Raw genomic sequence first — 16,752 nt, forward strand, 5'->3', positions numbered from 1 at the left:
TCTAGTCGGATAGTCTGATTACCCTTACGTACGTCTTCTAGCTCGTCCTTTTATGCTGTGTCACACTCACCCAAGACAAGTTCTGCAGCCCAAAATATGGATTAAGGGATCGCCGGGTCGAGGATATCGTTCATTGGCTTGCTTGCCTACCTCTCTCCTTACCCTCGGGCTGCTCAGGTGTAACGAGATAGTACGTGATGCCATAGTTATTACACTCGTTTTACGAAATTCTGAGGCAAGGACCAAACAGGAAACCAATTTGCGTTCCCTGCAAGGTATCGACTGGTCGGCCGTAGCAGGTGTGAATCCTTCCCAAGAGCCGTCTATTTTCCTACCTTGCGTTAGGGTAGCTAGGCACTTGGCCGCAAATATTGGTGTGCAACGATAGGTATTGCATGCTCCAACAAATCCAAGGCGCCTAGGATATATACGGGATAGGCTTCGATAGAGGACGGTCTTATCCCCTTGGCAACGAGATTTACTAGTTGTCTGTCTATATTATCTTACCAGTCCGAATACGGATAGCTGCAAGCGCAGAGTTGAGAGTTGAGAGTTGAGACGTGCTGCGTGCGTGCCAGATACTTACATCTACATCTGTGTATTCTCCTTTCAATCGGTTCAGCGGGTTATGTTGCCATGCGAGTGAGTGATATTCGTATTGCCAACTTACCTATCGTATAGAGATTCTCTTTGAGTGAGTAGTAAAAATCTTCGACTGGATCGGTACCAAGTCATATATCTCGTTACCTAACCTTACCCTTCCTTACTAACAACTATGTAATATACCCTCTTTTATACACATGGCTCTAAACCACGGTAGTCCTTGTTGCCGGGCTACTAAATTCCTAGGGGTATTCTCGATGTCGTACGATAGCAGTTGGTTGTGACCAGGCTAACCTACATACCTAGAGGCTAGTATCCTAGCAAACAGGTTCAGTCCAAAGAGATTTCAGCGACTCGCAGGAACTTGGGGAGCTTAGAGGCTAACCTGAACAGTGTTGGAGATACCTACAGGGTACAAACACAGAATACATGAAATGCAAGATACATGTACCTCAAAGCACCTAGTGCCCATGTGGTAGGAGGTAAGCATGCAGCAAACTACAAACTTATTATAGGTACTAACCTTAGGTTAGGTAGGTACCTTAGGTAGGTACAAGACCAGGATGGAAATCCAAATTCGATGTCCAGCGACTTCCTTGAATCGAAACCCCGTCGACTGGACTCGCTTAAGGCACACCCACTTTTGATCCAGAGCCAATCAAATCGGTTGACATCTTGGCGCTTTTAACGCTGTTTTCTTGTACTACTCCCATTGCTTCTTCTCCAGCGTCCCCCCCCCCAGTTGGAAGTTGGTGGTGCTAATCCTGACCCTGACCCTCTGGTTCTTTTCTCCCGCCTTTTTTCTTCCCTCTGCCCTTTTTTTCTTCTCCACCCTGCAACTCGCAACTCTATTATTACCCACTATCCTATCGATTCCCACCTACATTGTCCTATCCCCCCAAAGGCGTCTCTCAATCAATGGGACATCGTATATGGGATATCGTATAATTCAACCACTGCTTCTTTCCTATCGACTACGAACGACGCAATAATCATCAATAGTGCCGGTTTGACGTCGAAACACCGTCACCATGGCGATAGCCATGGGCTGGCACAAACCCGACAATGTCGCCGGCTCTTCTGCCCCGGCGATCATGGTTGGCCTCTTTGTAGCGACCGGTGGTATCTTGTTCGGATACGATACAGGGTGAGCACCACGACACCACGACGCCACGACAAGACACCACACACCACACAACCTAAACCCAACCCCGAACCTTCCGCTTCAGTTGATTCATGTTTCAATGCTTTGGAAGAACTCTTGGAAATAGGTGTACGTAATGCAATATACGCTAACTATCTTAACTTTTCAAGGTCGATAAACGGTATCCTTGCGATGAGTTCATTCAAGAGTCAATTCAATACGGGTTACGTAGACCGCGACGGCAGTTATGACCTCTCCCCTTCTCAAATATCCATCATCGTCGCCATCTTGAGTGCCGGTACCGTTATCGGTTCCATCATCGCCGCCCCTCTCGGTGATTGGATAGGTCGTCGAATCTCCATCATCGCCTCCGTCTGTGTCTTTTGTTTCGGCGCCATATTCCAGGTTTGCGCGGATGCCATTCCGATGCTGCTAGCGGGCAGGTGTGTTGTTCACATTCGGTTTCTTTAATTTGTATCTCTCTGGTTGGGTTTGCTAATGCCAATCTGTAGGTTTTTCGCCGGTGTTGGTGTTGGATCTATATCTGTCCTTGTTCCTTTATATCAATCTGAGATGGCTCCGAAATGGATTCGCGGTACGTTAGTTTGCGCATATCAACTTTCGATAACGTTCGGTCTATTGGCGGCGTCCATCGTCAATCTCCTCACGCGAAAGATGGCCGGTGCAGCTGCGTATCGGATTCCCATGGGTCTTCAATTCACATGGGCCTGTGTTCTATGTCTCGGTCTCCTCATCCTCCCCGAAACCCCTCGATTCCTCATTAAGCAAGGCAATAAACATGCCGCTGGTCTCGCTCTTAGTCGCCTTCGACGTCTCGATATAACCCATCCCGCTCTTGTCGAAGAACTCGCCGAAATCGAAGCGAACCACGACTATGAACTCGCATTAGGAACCGCCTCCTACCGTGACCTTTTCGTCGGGACGCCTCATCTCGGTCGCCGGACGCTGACTGGTTGTTGTCTTCAGATGTTACAGCAACTTACAGGCATCAATTTCATCATGTACTACGGAACTACCTTTTTCACCACCGCTGGTGTCTCGGACCCTTTCCTAATCTCCCTCGTCATGAATGTCATCAATGTCGTGTCGACTATCCCCGGGTTATTCGTTGTAGAAACTTGGGGCCGTCGGAAACTACTTATTGTCGGCGCGTTGGGTATGGCTGTATGCCAACTCGTGATCGCCGTGTTTTCCACCCTGGCGAGTGACTCGCAGAGCTCATTGGTAGCTAAACTAGTCATTGTATTCGTCTCCTTATTCGTTTTCTTCTACGCCGCCTCGTGGGGTCCAGTTACCTGGGTCGTTACTTCAGAAATATATCCTCTCAAGATTCGCGCAAAGTCAATGTCGATTTCCACGGCGTCCAACTGGTTGTTAAATTTTGGTATTGGCTACGGCACGCCCTTTATGGTGGAAGAAGGAAATGGGTATGCTGCTCTAGGGGCTAAGGTCTTTTACGTTTGGGGAGCTTTTTGTGTGCTCGCCGCCATCTTCGTATACGGTATGATCTACGAGACGAGCAAAATCAGCTTGGAGCAGATCGACGAGATGTACGAACGCGTTCCCTTTGCTTGGAAAAGCAAAAACTTTGAGCCGAGCTGGAGTTTTCAACAGTTGCGCGACGACGGATTTGCCGACAGCGGCATTCCGCCACCCGAACACGAATTACAACAAGCCTCTAGAACTACGACGACTACTAGCGAGAGCGTACAGACGATACATACTACAGACACCAACCCTAATGACAGCCAATCGGAAGAGGATAAAATAATAAATCAAATGGGTATGGGTAATGTCGATTTCAGCTATTGATCTTGGATTCTTTATTATCGTCCGTCGGAACGCGACCGCCTCCGCCTTAGTTATAACCGCCTCTACCGAAGGGGGCGTTGGGATTTTCTGTTCTTTGGTGTCACATTGGATATATCAGCTTAGGAGTTTAACGCGCGACGGAGTTTACGGCAACGGGAGTTGGAGTTGGACCACTAGGGAATCATTCGCAATTCACAATTGGAATTTTCTGGGACGGTGGGCTTATGGGTTTGGCGGGTACCAAGGGCGGCATCATAGGTATCACGTCATGCGACATCATTATTATTTTGGGGGAGGAACAATTACGGGATCATGTTAGGCATATATCAAACCGCCTCAAAATATGGGACGAGGCGCGTATGGCCACTGGGCCGCATAAGGTCCCCCTCCCATGTTTTTATCCTCGACTAGGAACACAGGCTTTTTTTCTTTTTGGTTCCTCGACGACACCCGTATTGTGGGATAAGCCATTAGGTATACTTACGCTATACTTTTATACCTATTGCGGCGCAGGTGGCCCTCTAGGGGAAGATCCTACTGCTTTTTCTTGCGGGTAACCCACAGCACGGCTTGAATAGATAAGTGGTCGAGTTGGATCTGTTGCTAGCTACCTGCTAACTAAGTGCCTGGCGAATTTAAAAAAGTTGAAATGTTCAAATTGTTTTGTCCTATCTACTCGGTGATTGTTTACGAAGTTCTTGTAGTGTGCAAGTTGGATCCTTGTATGATTTCCCGTGTCTTGGGTTGCGATTGTAGGTCTGTAGACACCTTAGGTAGGTAGCTAAGTGGAATCTGACTTGTGTAATTATTACCGTTCGGGAGATATATATATATATATATAAGGTCCCTTATACCCACGGTAGATAATACATATCCTTAATCATCTTTCCTTAGTGTTCTATCCCCAGCATTGCTAATCGCTAATCCGTGTAGAGAGAACGATTTCGAGTAGCCATTTTACGTATCTCCCCCCTTTTTTACTTACCCCTTTTATATCTTCTCTCTTCCGTAAAAAAAGAAAAGAAAAGGAAACATAGGATAGGACAAACGTAAAACCTAGACACATAGAGAAAAGAAGAAGAAAAAAAGGAGGGGGGTTATACAAGTTACCTATAACCTATTTAAAGCGTCGCAGTTTACTACCTTGGTACGCACACATAGTGCCTAAGGGCATACATAATTCCATACCGGTCCCCCTCCCTGCCTCCCTTACTTAACTCTTCTACCCTACCCTTACCCTTAGCCTTACCCTTGATACGTAATCCACGCGAAAAACCCCAGAACCATCCACGCGACGCGCCACGTCGTCGTCCATATCTCCCTGCCCACGACGCTCAGGGTAGTGTACCTCGACCAGGACCTGGCCCTGGACGCGGGCTTCCACGCGTCGCCGCGCCCCCCTTCCTTGTTGCTGTAATCGCTATAGCTGTAGCTGTAGCTGTGGTTATTATTGTTATTGTTAATGTCGTCGTAATACGAGTCCTTCCGAATTTCTATTCGAGGACCCCTATTGTTGTTGCTGCTGCTGTTGTTGTTCTGGCCCCAACCCCATTTCCCCGAGCTCGCTTGTGCGCCGCCGTTGTTGTTAATGGACTGGCCGCGCGGCCGCGTCGTCGACGAGACGCGCGCCGAAGGGAACTTGGACGAGGAAGTTCCAGACGAGGTCGGCTTGGCGTCGTAGGCGGAGCGGTCGTCGCCTTCGGTCTTAGGTTTGAAGATTGGGAGTAGCAGCGCGGAGGAAGCGTACCGCTGGTGGACGGGCTCGAGGGCGAAAGGCTGCAAGTTGAAGACGGGGAGGAGGAAGGCGCGCGCGACGAGCACCAGCACGGTGACGGCGCCGAGGACGGCGTACGTGACGAACGTCGAGAGCTGCTGCGGGAGCAGGCAGAGGTGGGTCTGCAGGGTAGTCTTGGGGGACCCGGGGAGGGTGTTTCCGTTCTCGTCGATCGGGTTGTACATAGATACCATCTGGAAGCCGGGGGTCGGCACCCCCATGGCCATGCTGAAGCTCTTGACCGTGATCTCGCGCACGTTCCCTTGCTCCGCCGAGTGCACCACCTCGCAGTAGTCGTGGTCGTCTCCGGAGAAGGCGTGTATCACGTTGCCGATGTTCTTGATAAGCTTTTGGGAATCTTCCGGATCCAGCACGTTCTGGTATTGGTATCCGCCCGAAACGCTGATGGCATTTCTGTGATCTGGGATTACCGGCCCCGTTTGTCCCTTGGGCGGCTTCGCCGGAGGCCAGTGCTCTCTCATCGGGCCACAGGGGGTCCCCGGAGGTCGGTACAGAGGTACGTGAGTTAAGAGGACGGTCGGTAAATCGGGTGCGCCCTCTCCCGGATCGATGGTGGGTAGTTTGCTGAAGTCTGCCGTCTCAAGATCCTCGACTTTCTGCTCGAAAGTAACCTCCTCCACCTCACCCCTCCAGAACCGCACCTCCTTCTGAACAGCTCTACGCTTCGTCACCTGAACTTCCTTCAAAAACTGCTGGACAGGGCCGTAGATAGGCTGCAGATCGACCTGACCTCTCATGCTCGAGGTGCCGGCGCTCAGGGACACAGTATCGACGGACACAAAAGTATGATTTCCGATGACATCAACCCTGTTCGTCTCTCCAAAATAAGCAGAAAACCGATGCCTCGCTGGAACCTTTACCTCAGCGCCGAACCCTAAATCGTGATTCCCCGGTAAACTCGAGATGAGTTTTCGCCCCCGCTGTCCCGGGCCGGGGGAGACACCTCCCAAGTTCCAGTTGTCGTAGAATATGTTGCCGAACCTGGCGTACTCTCGCAGCCAGTAATTGTCGCCGTATTTCCTATGCCACTCCTTCAAGTGCTTCCGCTCTTCTGCCGGGCGGTGGTCCTTTGCCCACTCCGGGTCTTCGAAGTTCCCATTCGCCGTCTTCCACTCTCTCCCGCCGTCGAAAAGGTCGCCGAGAAAGAAGACGGTGTCGGGATGTAATTGCTTTTGTAGCTGTATATACGATCGCCGCATGTAGTTATCGGTAATGGTCATGGTGAGGGGGTTGAGGGGCCACGGGCGACCGGGGTACGAGTGAGGGTCGATAATCTGGGGGTCGGCGATGAATATTAAGCGATGCGGCGTTGCTCCAGCTGGCTATAATAATTATTGCGAATATATGTTAACCACTTCCTTTTTCTTTGCGCTCCTGTTCTACACCAATATGATATCACTTACCCAGTCCTCCCAATGGTCCCAGTCGCAACTTCGTATCCGACTCGCGAACACCCAGCGTTCCCCCCACAGCATAACGAGCACCCAAAGACCGACGAGCAGATGCGGGAAGCTCAGGAGACGCCGTCGCGTCATGTTCCTCTTGATCTGGTGCGCTGCCTTCGTAGCCCAGCCCCAGGCGACTTGTCGACCCCGTCCGTTTAAGTAACCCCATAACTGCCCCAGCATCACTCCGACGCAAGCGCTTATCTCGTCGCAGATGGATTGCGGTTCGTTATTACTCCCGTAACCGTAATCGTACGAGGAGGACGTAGGTAGAGAAGACGACGGGTAGGGGTAGCCGTGGCCGTGACCGTGGCTGTAGCCGTAGCCGTTGCTATAAGGCGGCGCCATGGCGATCGACATTGGCAGCCATAAGGGGGTTGGTTTAGGTTAAGGTAGGTTAATAGCTGTAGTATATAACCTCCTTTCGTATGATTTTATAGCGAATAGCGAATAGCGAATGATATTAAATCAAGAATGGTTTATCAAGCCCAAATGTCCGGAATCGAACTTGTAAAAAACTACAGAAGAAGAGTTGAATAATAGTTCAACGTACTATGTTATAAGTTTGGAGTTTAGGTACAATACAAAAGTCTAACCTTACCTAAGGTAAACCTTACTTGAGGTAAGGCAAGCTAAGGTAAGGTAAGGTATTGAAACATCACTAAAAAGGAACGTGGAGCGTCGCCAAAATCGTAGTGGGAAAAGATTGGACCCTGGTTGTTACCTTAAAATGATACGCTATAACTTAAATTTTTATGTGGGGCCTAGCTGCGCAACAAACGGTCTAGATCTACGATTCTTACGCAGGCCAGAGGTAGCTACGGCATTTCTGGCCCGGACACCGTTTAAAGGCATTTTTACTACCGGGTAGTGTATAATCCCCCCTAGCACGGAAATAGTTTCAAATATGCTCTTATCCCAATGGTATTGTACAACCTATAGGGAAAATACCTAGTGTAGATGGATTATTATGAAAATCCTGATTTTCATTTCGCCCCATCTACATTAGGTACTCCGGTATACGAATATATGGCAACGTCTACCTAGCTTCGACACATATAAATACCAGTTACATCAGGCTAGGCCTATATCAAAATCCAATATCTCCTCCGTTAAGAAGCAAGTATATTCATGTATAGGTACCTAGCTACTCGTTCAGATCATCCATTACCCTTGTGGCTAAAGAGTGTACCAGTATAATCCGATATCTCTCTCATGTTAGTATGCCTGGATCGCTCTTGTTATAAAGAACGCCCCAGGCGGGAATCATATACAGTCCAGAAATACGCTCCTATACCCCACGCCTAATCACCGTATAGGGTATAGGGATATTAGAAGTACCTAATCCAGCAAAGCCCCCGTATGCGCAGGATAATAGCGCCCCTGCTGCGTGCGTAAAAGAGTGAAATTAAGAAATAAGAAATAAGTTACTAGCATAGAATTAAAACGTCCAAGTGAACGATTCCTTAACATCGAACGGGACTGTATGCCTATAGGTCAAGCAGGTTAGGGGTCGCCAATTTAAGGGATCAACGAGATCGCTAAGCGAGAGGCGGGGGGAATGCTCACCTAATATCAGTCGCCGACGCCCCTATCAGTACTTTAAATGTACCCTCCTCCGCGATCCATCCTGGTACCGAGTCGTCATAGTATCCAACTGCGTACTTATCCAACGGAACAATAATATGCTTAGTTTCTTCTGGCTGGAGAGATACCTTTTCGAACGCTACTAATTCCTTCTCGGGGCGAGGCAGCCTCGACTTGTCGTCGCTGACATATATCTGCACAGTCTCAGAGCCCGCCAGGCTTCCTGTGTTGGTCACCGCCATGATCAAGTGGATTGGCGCCGACTCTGTCAGCGTCCTCCGGCTAAGAGACGGTCGGCCGTACTCGAACGTTGTGTAAGAGAGGCCGTGGCCAAACGGGAACAGTGGTGCGATGCTCGTCCGATCGTAATGCCTATATCCGATATATAAGCCTTCACCGTACATAACCCGCGAGTTTTCACCGGGCCAATTGTGGTAGGCCGGCGAGTCTTCGAGCCGCCGAGGGAAAGTCGTCTGTCATGATTAGTTAACAGAATCGATGGGCTATTGCAGTCTATGTAGGTAGCTTACTGGAAGTTTACCGCTGGGATTCCGGCGGCCGAACAAAACGTCAGCTAACGCGTTGCCCGCTTCTTGGCCTTGATACCAGGCTTGTATGATTGTGGGTACCTGGTCTGCCCAAGGCATGGTAACCGGCGAGCCAGACTGGTTAACTACAACTGTTCGCGGATTGGCCTTCACTATCGCTTCGATTAATCTGTCTTGACTTCCGTCGGAAGGAAGATCCATCGTCTTTCGGTCGTATCCTTCAGATTCCCACTCGGCATCGAGCCCAACAATAACGACAGCAACGTCGGCTTCTCTTGCTACCTCTACGGCTTGCTGAAGATAGTCAACCTGGTCTTCCTCCTTGAAGCCGAGGCGGCAACCTCCATATTTATGTGTCATATTGAAAATCTTCTGCTTCGCAATCGGTCGCAGCTCGTTCGTCATCTCCACCCGCAGTTGTGCCGGCCTTCCAGCTTGCATATGAACGTCGACCATGTAATCTATCGAGCCGTCAAACATTGCTTCGCCCTCTTCAGTCCAGTTCCAGAGATCGAGAGCTAGTTCTCCATCTACGTATAACCTTCCAGGACCGACGCTCATGAAACTGATCGTGTGCTTGCCGGTAGTTGTCGGTGTTATGTAAGTTGTTGCAATAGCTGACCATTCAGGACCGAGCTGGGATAGTGGTGCAGAGTCCCATAGGAAAAGATCGGTATTCGCCCTCCTCTCAGTGACAATCACATCGCCCTGAAACTGGTCTCCGCTAAACCAGTCGATAGTCACACCTGGCTCTCCTGATTTGTCAGTACAGAAAGGCGACGCAACTGGAAGCCACTTATGGATGTGACACCCTTGGGCGTATACAACTTCCTGCTGTGCTGCTGCTCTGATACTATCGAGCGGAAGCGTGTTATAATAGGGATTAAGACTGGCGCTGCCGCCACCGCCGGCAATGGCCCGGTTAGCGTTCGGACCTATGACCGCAACTTTGGTGGTTTGGGGGTTAAGTGGTAAGATTTGCCCTTCGTTCTTCAGCAAAGTTAGACCCTCCGCACCCGCTTCACGAATCAATATTCTCGTCTCTTCTCTATCGTCTTCACGCTCGGCTTCTTCAGCAGACATGTCGTCTCCTTTTGTGCGCTCGACAAGGGTCAAAACGTTCTCTGCAGCAACGTTTATGTCATCAATAGTAAGTAGGCCATCTTCGATGGCTTTAAGGACCTTCTCGAAACGCCACTTCGACGAAAAGGGGAACTCAATATCGCACCCTGCTTTTATCGATTCAATAGTTGAATTGACGCCTCCCCAATCAGACATGACGGTTCTGAGAAGCACATATATCAGCCATTTATGTCAACTTGGAAAGGAACTAGACTAACCCGTCGTAACCCCATTCTCCCCTCAGTATGTCTTTGAGTGTGTGCTTGTTCATGTCGGCATGGGTCCCATTAATCAGATTATATGATGACATAACGGCCCAGGGATTCGCTTCTCGTATAGCTATTTCGAAAGGTCGGAGATACAGCTCCCTCAGCGGACGTTCCATCATCACCGAGTCGATGGTGAGCCGATGGGTTTCCTGTTCATTTGCTACGAAATCTGATCGATTATTAGTTGAAGTTTCGAGTGCTAATAGGTAGGTGGCAGCGAACGCTTAATGGTCGCGGCGACTCCTTTGGACTGAAGCCCTTGTATATACCTGGAGGCGAGCTTGCCGGTAAGGAGTGGATCTTCTGAAAAAGATTCAAAATTCCGACCGCCGAGAGGGTGACGGTGCATGCAGACTGTGGGGGCGAGAAGCACATTGGCTGACCTAGCCCTGACCTCATCGGCTAGGTGCTGACCGACTGTGTATAGCAGATCTTTATTCCAGGTGGCTGCAAGCGAGATACCGCATGGAAACAAGGCTGCCTACATAAGAATAACTATGAGCGACGTCTTATACTTCGAGATTTTTGACCGACCTTGGTGCCCCCGACAAATATGCCTCCCCGAGCGCCATTGGGGCCATCACTTGTCTTAATAGCTGGGATGCCTTTAGATGATATCGACTTAGTTCGCCAGAAGTCCGCAGCTGTGAGTAGCGATACCTTGGCAAGTTAGCAATCTGACGGCATTGATTCTCTTTCACCATATACCTTCTCCTTGAGGCTTAGTTGAGCTAACTTCTGTCTTGCTATCAACCGGTGATTTTTGGAGACTGAAACTTTTCGAAACGGGCTGCTGGGAGGAGAGAATTCCGTATCAGGTGTGGTATTGCTGTCGACACTCTCGTAGGGCGACGCGTTGGGATCTATCCCATCGAACTGTGCGTCCTCAAGATGATCCATATTCGAATAATGACTAAAGACGTCTACTATAACCAGATTTTCCGGGGAAATAGCCACACGTGATCAAGAGCGAACTTTGGTGCCTCTGGGCATTACCAAGGTTAGTTATTAATGAGCCGAGAGCTCGCAGGTGCGTCAAGGAAACGCTTGAATATTGATGGACGAAAAAGAGCCCTGTAGGGCGAAGCGAAGTCCGTCAACAAGCCCAGTCTCAAGGTAACCTCTTTCCCCACGAATATAAAGGGAATCTCGAAAGTTATATGAGTTAAGTGTAACTTCAGGGACGAGCGCCAATGTCGAAGTGGTCTTATGTATCAATGGGAAGAGGCAATACGACACCAGGGCTGAGACGATGGTAGCCATCTATCAAAGTATACGATATGGACTTCGGTACGTACAAAGGCAGGGATACTGGGATGCGAATGGCACTCTGTGCAAGAACACTTACCAGGAGGACAATGCGGCACTTCCCAAAGCGGGCATCCCAGGACCACCGCTCAGAAGTCAAGCAGGAGGTCGAAGGATCGACATGTTATCAATGGGATGTTGACTTCGATCAAATCAAAGGCATATGCCGCAAAGCCGCCGAGGGGTGAGGAGTGGAGATAAAGCGAAGGCCCCGGAGTCGATGTGAGACGTAATCTCTAGGTTGCTTTTAGTGCAACCATTGTCACTTGACGGGTCCGTCTATGAGGGACGCTATATTGCTTGTCCTAACTGGGAAATACCCACGTCGGCATGAACGGACCGGAGGAGCGTTGTTTCAGGGTACTTGAAGGGAGACGAAACGAAAAGAACGCTCACGCAGCTATGTTGGTGTCGCACGAATAGAGTGGGGGGCCGCTACGGGAGGTCTTATCCATTCGGACGTGGAGCACGGGGGCAAGGGGTGGTATGGCGGACAAGGCGGTCAAGCGAGCCAAGATCCCAGCAGCAGATCACGAACCGATAATAATAAGGGTGGGGAGATAGCCACAGGTAGTCGGCTCCTGGTTATATATTCTCTCTTCCTTAAAGCGGAAGTATAACTACGGCTGTGATTAGCTCGTATATATCACGGTAGAGTGGTTATAGATTGGGGAGGATATCGATATACCCTGCGGATTTATGAGTGGTAACTCTCCTCTATTACACGACATATATTCACCGGCCATTGCAACACTTTCTGCGCAAACCGGATGGGTGATCGAAGCGTTACTTCACTTCTGACCCAGCAACCTGAGAGATTTGGCCGTCTACAAGGCCGGCAGAAGACTTGTACGGGGTATAGGGCTATTTTGATAGTCCTGAGCCCCCGGGGTGCTAACTTGGTCTAAGAATCCTTCTTGGATAGGGCATTTGCACTCGAATCTTCGCAGCCAGCCGTTCTATCCTTGACCGGTCTGGCTTGTAAATGGCCGACCATGAGAGCTATAGCTACTAGAAGTATTAATATAGGTAGGTACTAAAAGGCCAGAATATGCGAATCTCGGACCAACACCCGGCTTCCTTTGGCCTCGGGCTTGAACGGTAATGGTCCTATATGGATCTTGGCTACGTGCTAATGGCGAGGAAGAGCATGGTGCAATCTGATGAAATTTCATGAAAATACACCCAGATCCCATAACTCGTAGGTCAGAAGCGGTGCTAAGTTGAGAATGATGGCTTCCCAAGGAGGTAGTTATCGGATTTGCAAGACCCAGAATTGTCGACCGTATACCTTGTATAGGTATGTATGTGTATGCAGGTGTAGGTGTAAGTAATGATGCACTTCAAGGGCGGGAATTCTCCATCAGGAAAAGTTTAAAAGTTTGGTTTTACCAGTCGCACCAGTCACAACTCCATGGTTGTTTCCGTCAAATAGAAGAGACCCACATATATGGAATCTTATAGGGACCCGATTAACGCATCGGGTTCACGGGCCGGAAGGACCCTAATCGGGAAAGACCTAGGAAGGAAGCGCCGATTGATCAATTGACCAATAATAGTGTCCCATAATAGTGTCCCACCTTATTTCTGTAAACTGCAAACTGCACAACATCTTCCACATTTTCCACATTTTCCAAGTCTACATATTTTCTACATATTTTGTTGTCCTAATCTGGGTCAAGGGAAAAAAAAAAAAAAAAAAAAAAGGCCCTGGTCCCCAGGCTAGGCCTAAGATATCCACTTACATGCCTGCAGTAGGCCGATCTCTTCTATCTAGACACTATTACCATTATGGTATGTGAGTTTGGCAGTCCTGCAAGCCAGGCTGGGTCCATTTCCACGTGAAGCGGCCTTACTTTGGTTCGGTCTCGGTACAGCATACCAAGCTCTTCGACTGGACCTTCTTCGAATCCATGGACAGGCTGGTCAATTCGGCCCTGCTGAGACCTGGCAGTGGCGGAGCTTTAAGCACGATCAAAGGTTGCGACGACCGAAGCGCTTCAAGTCCTCAGAGGAGACCCAGCAATATGGATATCCTATCTGCCAAATCTGCCAATAACTACCATGGAGCATTCACACATACTTTCTTATACTTATCTTATCCTTCACTAAAATGTTGAGTGGCGGGTTATAGAGTCTATCTCGAAGGATTGGCTGACCGCCATATGTTCGGATGACGCAACCCACGCCCGTGGAGCTGCGAGACTCGAACCCGACCTGCCGACACTCCTCGGCGGGCCGTCTGATCCACACTAGCTCTAGGATTCCCTTAGGGTCGCGCGCACCCAGGCACTCCAATGCTTTCCCCGCCCCGGACCAACTCCGCTTTAACTCACGGGCGTTTTGTTAAAGGTGCAAGGTACCTGATACTGCAGAAGTGCGTCAGAATCGAACGAACTTTAACCCTATTCCTAGGTATATGTTGTAGCGACACATATATTCAACCTTAGTAGTTGAAGAGCAAGGGTACCATCTCAAGTAATGTCAAGTCGAAACTTCAAAGGTAACACCTATGCACCATGATCAAAATTCCAAGGTTAAGGCGAACCGCGATGAGGCTCATTAGCTTTGCAGTCTCAGCAGCCCTCTCGCACCGTTGCTTTGATCGACTTGGCTTCGGTACTATGTATATATATGAAACAAGGCAGGTAGATGCACAGATGCGTTCTAGAAACGAGTTTAATCGTTGCGATTCTCGATCGTATAGTGGGCCGCCACGACCACGAACCAGGCGCGACTCACCTCGACATGCAGGAGAACAAGGGGTGGAGTTGATCAACTTCCCATCCAGTAGTACTGTTCCATCCTCTCGAATCCCTTCAGAAGATAACCGAGCTTTACGGGAGCCCATCTCTTGTAAGTCTCTAGCAAGCTAGTCTAGCTGGCGAGGTTTTGGACGACTGAGTCCTTCCCCTCATAGACTACGAGGCCGGTCATGGTCATTTGGGTATGTTCGACTGGTTCACTAATTTCATCTCGGTGTTTTGGTTTTCCATCGAGTAAACATCACATTCGCCAGGCCAGCTGTGTGAATTGTTAGGTATCAGATTCGATCTGGATTGGCTCGGGAGCTTTTCCCGTGCCTTGTCAATTAATATATTTTGCCTGCAGCCTGCATATTGTGGCTGAAGAGGAGGGTATTACTCTTACCATATATGGCCTCGCTAGACATTCGAAGGCTTGGAGGTCGCATTCTCCTCGTGTTTCTTCAACTTAGCGGTTAGCTGGCCGACCAATGCAATTCGGTTCTCATGCAGCATAGTGCCGTCCGTAATTCGGATCAACTTATTTAGTTGCATCCAGTTACACCTCGACCTTCTTACGCACGTGGTGCTTATCAATCTTAACCCAACGTCCTATGGATCTTGGTACAGCTATTAGGACTCATCGATACGGATTCAATAACAAGAGCGATTCGACTTTCCAATCGAGAAGCGTCCATCTAAAATGGGTTATGTACCTAGTACCTAGGTATATATGGAAACATCTATGATAGCCATAAGTGCAGTTGCGAGGTGCATCATATCATCATTGCCTTGGCACGGACCAACTAACCCTTTTGGACTCGCGAGGTAGCTCTCGAGTGCGTCTTCCTAGGTTATGTGAGAAAGTTATCTACGTTGGCCCTTAAAGGAGCCCGAGTTACGCAGTTGACGTACATCGACGAGATTCAAGTTCCGGTTATTTACCTGTTGGAAGCCCCTTGGCTGCCTGCTGCGACGCATCGCAATTTGGACAGTCCTCTCCGAGGCTTATCACGTCTGGAGATATTGGTGGCCGTTAATAACAAGGTGTTGTATTGTTTGCCGGGTTCGAATCGGCTGCAGTTGCCTTGGAATCGCTCTCGCTATGTTAATTTGCTTATAGTTGGTATGTTCTGGTATACATACCGGCGGCTGATACTCCCCAACTATAGTTATTGGCTGTCTTCCTCGGCTCTGAAATTACTCTTTCCTAGCACATCATGACACACGTCACGTATCTGTTGGGTAATAAATAACCAGCTTCCATCCTAAACCCCCACGGTTTCTAGGGTAGACTAGGTTGGTTACACTACTTTGAACGACTAAACTATAGATCTTCGTACCGCGCACATCAGCTTTGTGAGACTGGTCCTTTTTTACAACTTGCAGGGTGGCTACCCTATTATGCGGTTGCTTTGCTTCGCAATCAGGCACGTCTGGCCGTCGGTCACGGATTCCTTCCCACGACTCCAGATCAACGACTCTCGACAAAATAGAACAGTATGTTCGTGCATGCGAGCTTCTAAAGTATTATGATAATAGTCACGCGAGTGGCGACCCATAAGTAAACACGCTGACCTAGATAAGACATGTAGCTGATGTATATTTCTTCGTAGGAAAACTATCAACGAAACCCTCAAGATCTCAGAAAAAGGGCCTGATATAGTACACAACCCCATTTCTAATACTTTCGCCTGGCTTTTCTAATAGACCGTCCCACTGGGACGGACAACCCCTCTTTCTTCTTCATCTCGACCGCATGGCCTCGCTTAGACGCGCAGTACCTATTCAACAATAGCCGAAGGTTGGTTAATACTCCCCCGCATAGAGAACTTATCCGTGTCTCGACCATATAATAGCAACCTAAGGCTCATTTATAATTTTCGCCTTGCATAGCTAGACCCTATGTTATAGGTACAAAGCTACGGAGGCAGGTAGTCAGCTGGTTGACCCACAGATACTACGTTTCTCCTATTCTTTTGCGCCGACACTCTCCGGAGTATACAACGGCGACCTGCAGATCAATCCTCTCTTGTAAGTTTAGAAGCACCCATAGGTCACTCGCACGCAACTTGCTTCTCACGGACAGAAGTGTCGTAACGATCGATGTTCACTATCAATATGCGCCACATTATTAGCAGCAGATACTGCTGAGCGCCAAGATGAACGGTTATGTCCCGTTTCTCCCGCGGCCAGGACCCAGCATGACACCTTGATGTAGCAACTATTACTTGAATGTAAACATTTACATTGCTTGTCTGCATCAATATCGTCGAGGAGATTTTACAAGTCTGCTTCCCCGCCTTCAAGTGGCGATGATGTTACCGTAGCAAGTGGTCAAGGTTGATACATGG

The 16,752-nt window shown here is 49.0% G+C and overlaps 4 protein-coding genes across 4 annotated transcripts; 2 read left to right on the forward strand and 2 right to left on the reverse strand.

Moving 5' to 3' along the window:
- Window positions 1-1,340: 1,340 nt before the first annotated feature.
- Window positions 1,341-3,692, forward strand: F4812DRAFT_127265 (hexose transporter). Its single transcript, XM_047929514.1, has 3 exons — window positions 1,341-1,750; window positions 1,918-2,190; window positions 2,260-3,692. The coding sequence occupies exons 1-3, from the start codon at window positions 1,635-1,637 to the stop codon at window positions 3,578-3,580; spliced, it is 1,710 nt and encodes a 569-aa protein (XP_047787845.1). The 5' UTR covers window positions 1,341-1,634; the 3' UTR covers window positions 3,581-3,692.
- A 548-nt stretch (window positions 3,693-4,240) lies between these two features.
- F4812DRAFT_127270 (uncharacterized protein) lies at window positions 4,241-7,501 on the reverse strand. Its single transcript, XM_047929515.1, has 2 exons — window positions 6,779-7,501; window positions 4,241-6,697 (listed from the first exon to the last, which is right to left on the reverse strand). The coding sequence occupies exons 1-2, from the start codon at window positions 7,178-7,180 to the stop codon at window positions 4,826-4,828; spliced, it is 2,274 nt and encodes a 757-aa protein (XP_047787846.1). The 5' UTR covers window positions 7,181-7,501; the 3' UTR covers window positions 4,241-4,825.
- A 760-nt stretch (window positions 7,502-8,261) lies between these two features.
- F4812DRAFT_452458 (glycoside hydrolase family 3 protein) lies at window positions 8,262-11,246 on the reverse strand (the record flags this gene model as incomplete). Its single annotated transcript, XM_047936351.1, has 7 exons — window positions 8,262-8,310; window positions 8,390-8,880; window positions 8,938-10,240; window positions 10,296-10,515; window positions 10,569-10,827; window positions 10,881-11,006; window positions 11,055-11,246. 7 exons carry the CDS (start codon window positions 11,244-11,246, stop codon window positions 8,262-8,264), a joined length of 2,640 nt encoding a protein of 879 aa, XP_047787847.1.
- A 2,728-nt stretch (window positions 11,247-13,974) lies between these two features.
- On the forward strand, window positions 13,975-15,225 carry F4812DRAFT_127771 (uncharacterized protein). The gene is made up of 2 exons (XM_047929516.1): window positions 13,975-14,510; window positions 14,575-15,225. The coding sequence occupies exons 1-2, from the start codon at window positions 14,174-14,176 to the stop codon at window positions 14,655-14,657; spliced, it is 420 nt and encodes a 139-aa protein (XP_047787848.1). The 5' UTR covers window positions 13,975-14,173; the 3' UTR covers window positions 14,658-15,225.
- The last annotated feature ends 1,527 nt before the right edge of the window (window positions 15,226-16,752 follow it).

This window comes from Daldinia caldariorum, assembly GCF_022478825.1.
Source record: "Daldinia caldariorum strain CBS 122874 unplaced genomic scaffold F4812scaffold_15, whole genome shotgun sequence".
In the NCBI taxonomy this organism is placed as follows: Eukaryota; Fungi; Ascomycota; class Sordariomycetes; order Xylariales; family Hypoxylaceae; genus Daldinia; species Daldinia caldariorum.

Excerpts from the sequence above, each read along its gene's own strand:
- F4812DRAFT_127265 (XM_047929514.1), top strand. The coding sequence starts at position 1,635 with ATGGCGATAGCCATGGGCTGGCACAAACCCGACAATGTCGCCGGCTCT. Across the intron at positions 1,751-1,917 it reads TTGTTCGGATACGATACAGG|GTCGATAAACGGTATCCTTG; the intron begins GTGAGCACCACG and ends TAACTTTTCAAG. Across the intron at positions 2,191-2,259 it reads CCGATGCTGCTAGCGGGCAG|GTTTTTCGCCGGTGTTGGTG; the intron begins GTGTGTTGTTCA and ends GCCAATCTGTAG.
- F4812DRAFT_127270 (XM_047929515.1), bottom strand. The coding sequence starts at position 7,180 with ATGTCGATCGCCATGGCGCCGCCTTATAGCAACGGCTACGGCTACAGC. Across the intron at positions 6,698-6,778 it reads GGGACCATTGGGAGGACTGG|CCAGCTGGAGCAACGCCGCA; the intron begins GTAAGTGATATC and ends TAATTATTATAG.
- F4812DRAFT_127771 (XM_047929516.1), top strand. The coding sequence starts at position 14,174 with ATGATCAAAATTCCAAGGTTAAGGCGAACCGCGATGAGGCTCATTAGC. Across the intron at positions 14,511-14,574 it reads TTTACGGGAGCCCATCTCTT|ACTACGAGGCCGGTCATGGT; the intron begins GTAAGTCTCTAG and ends TTCCCCTCATAG.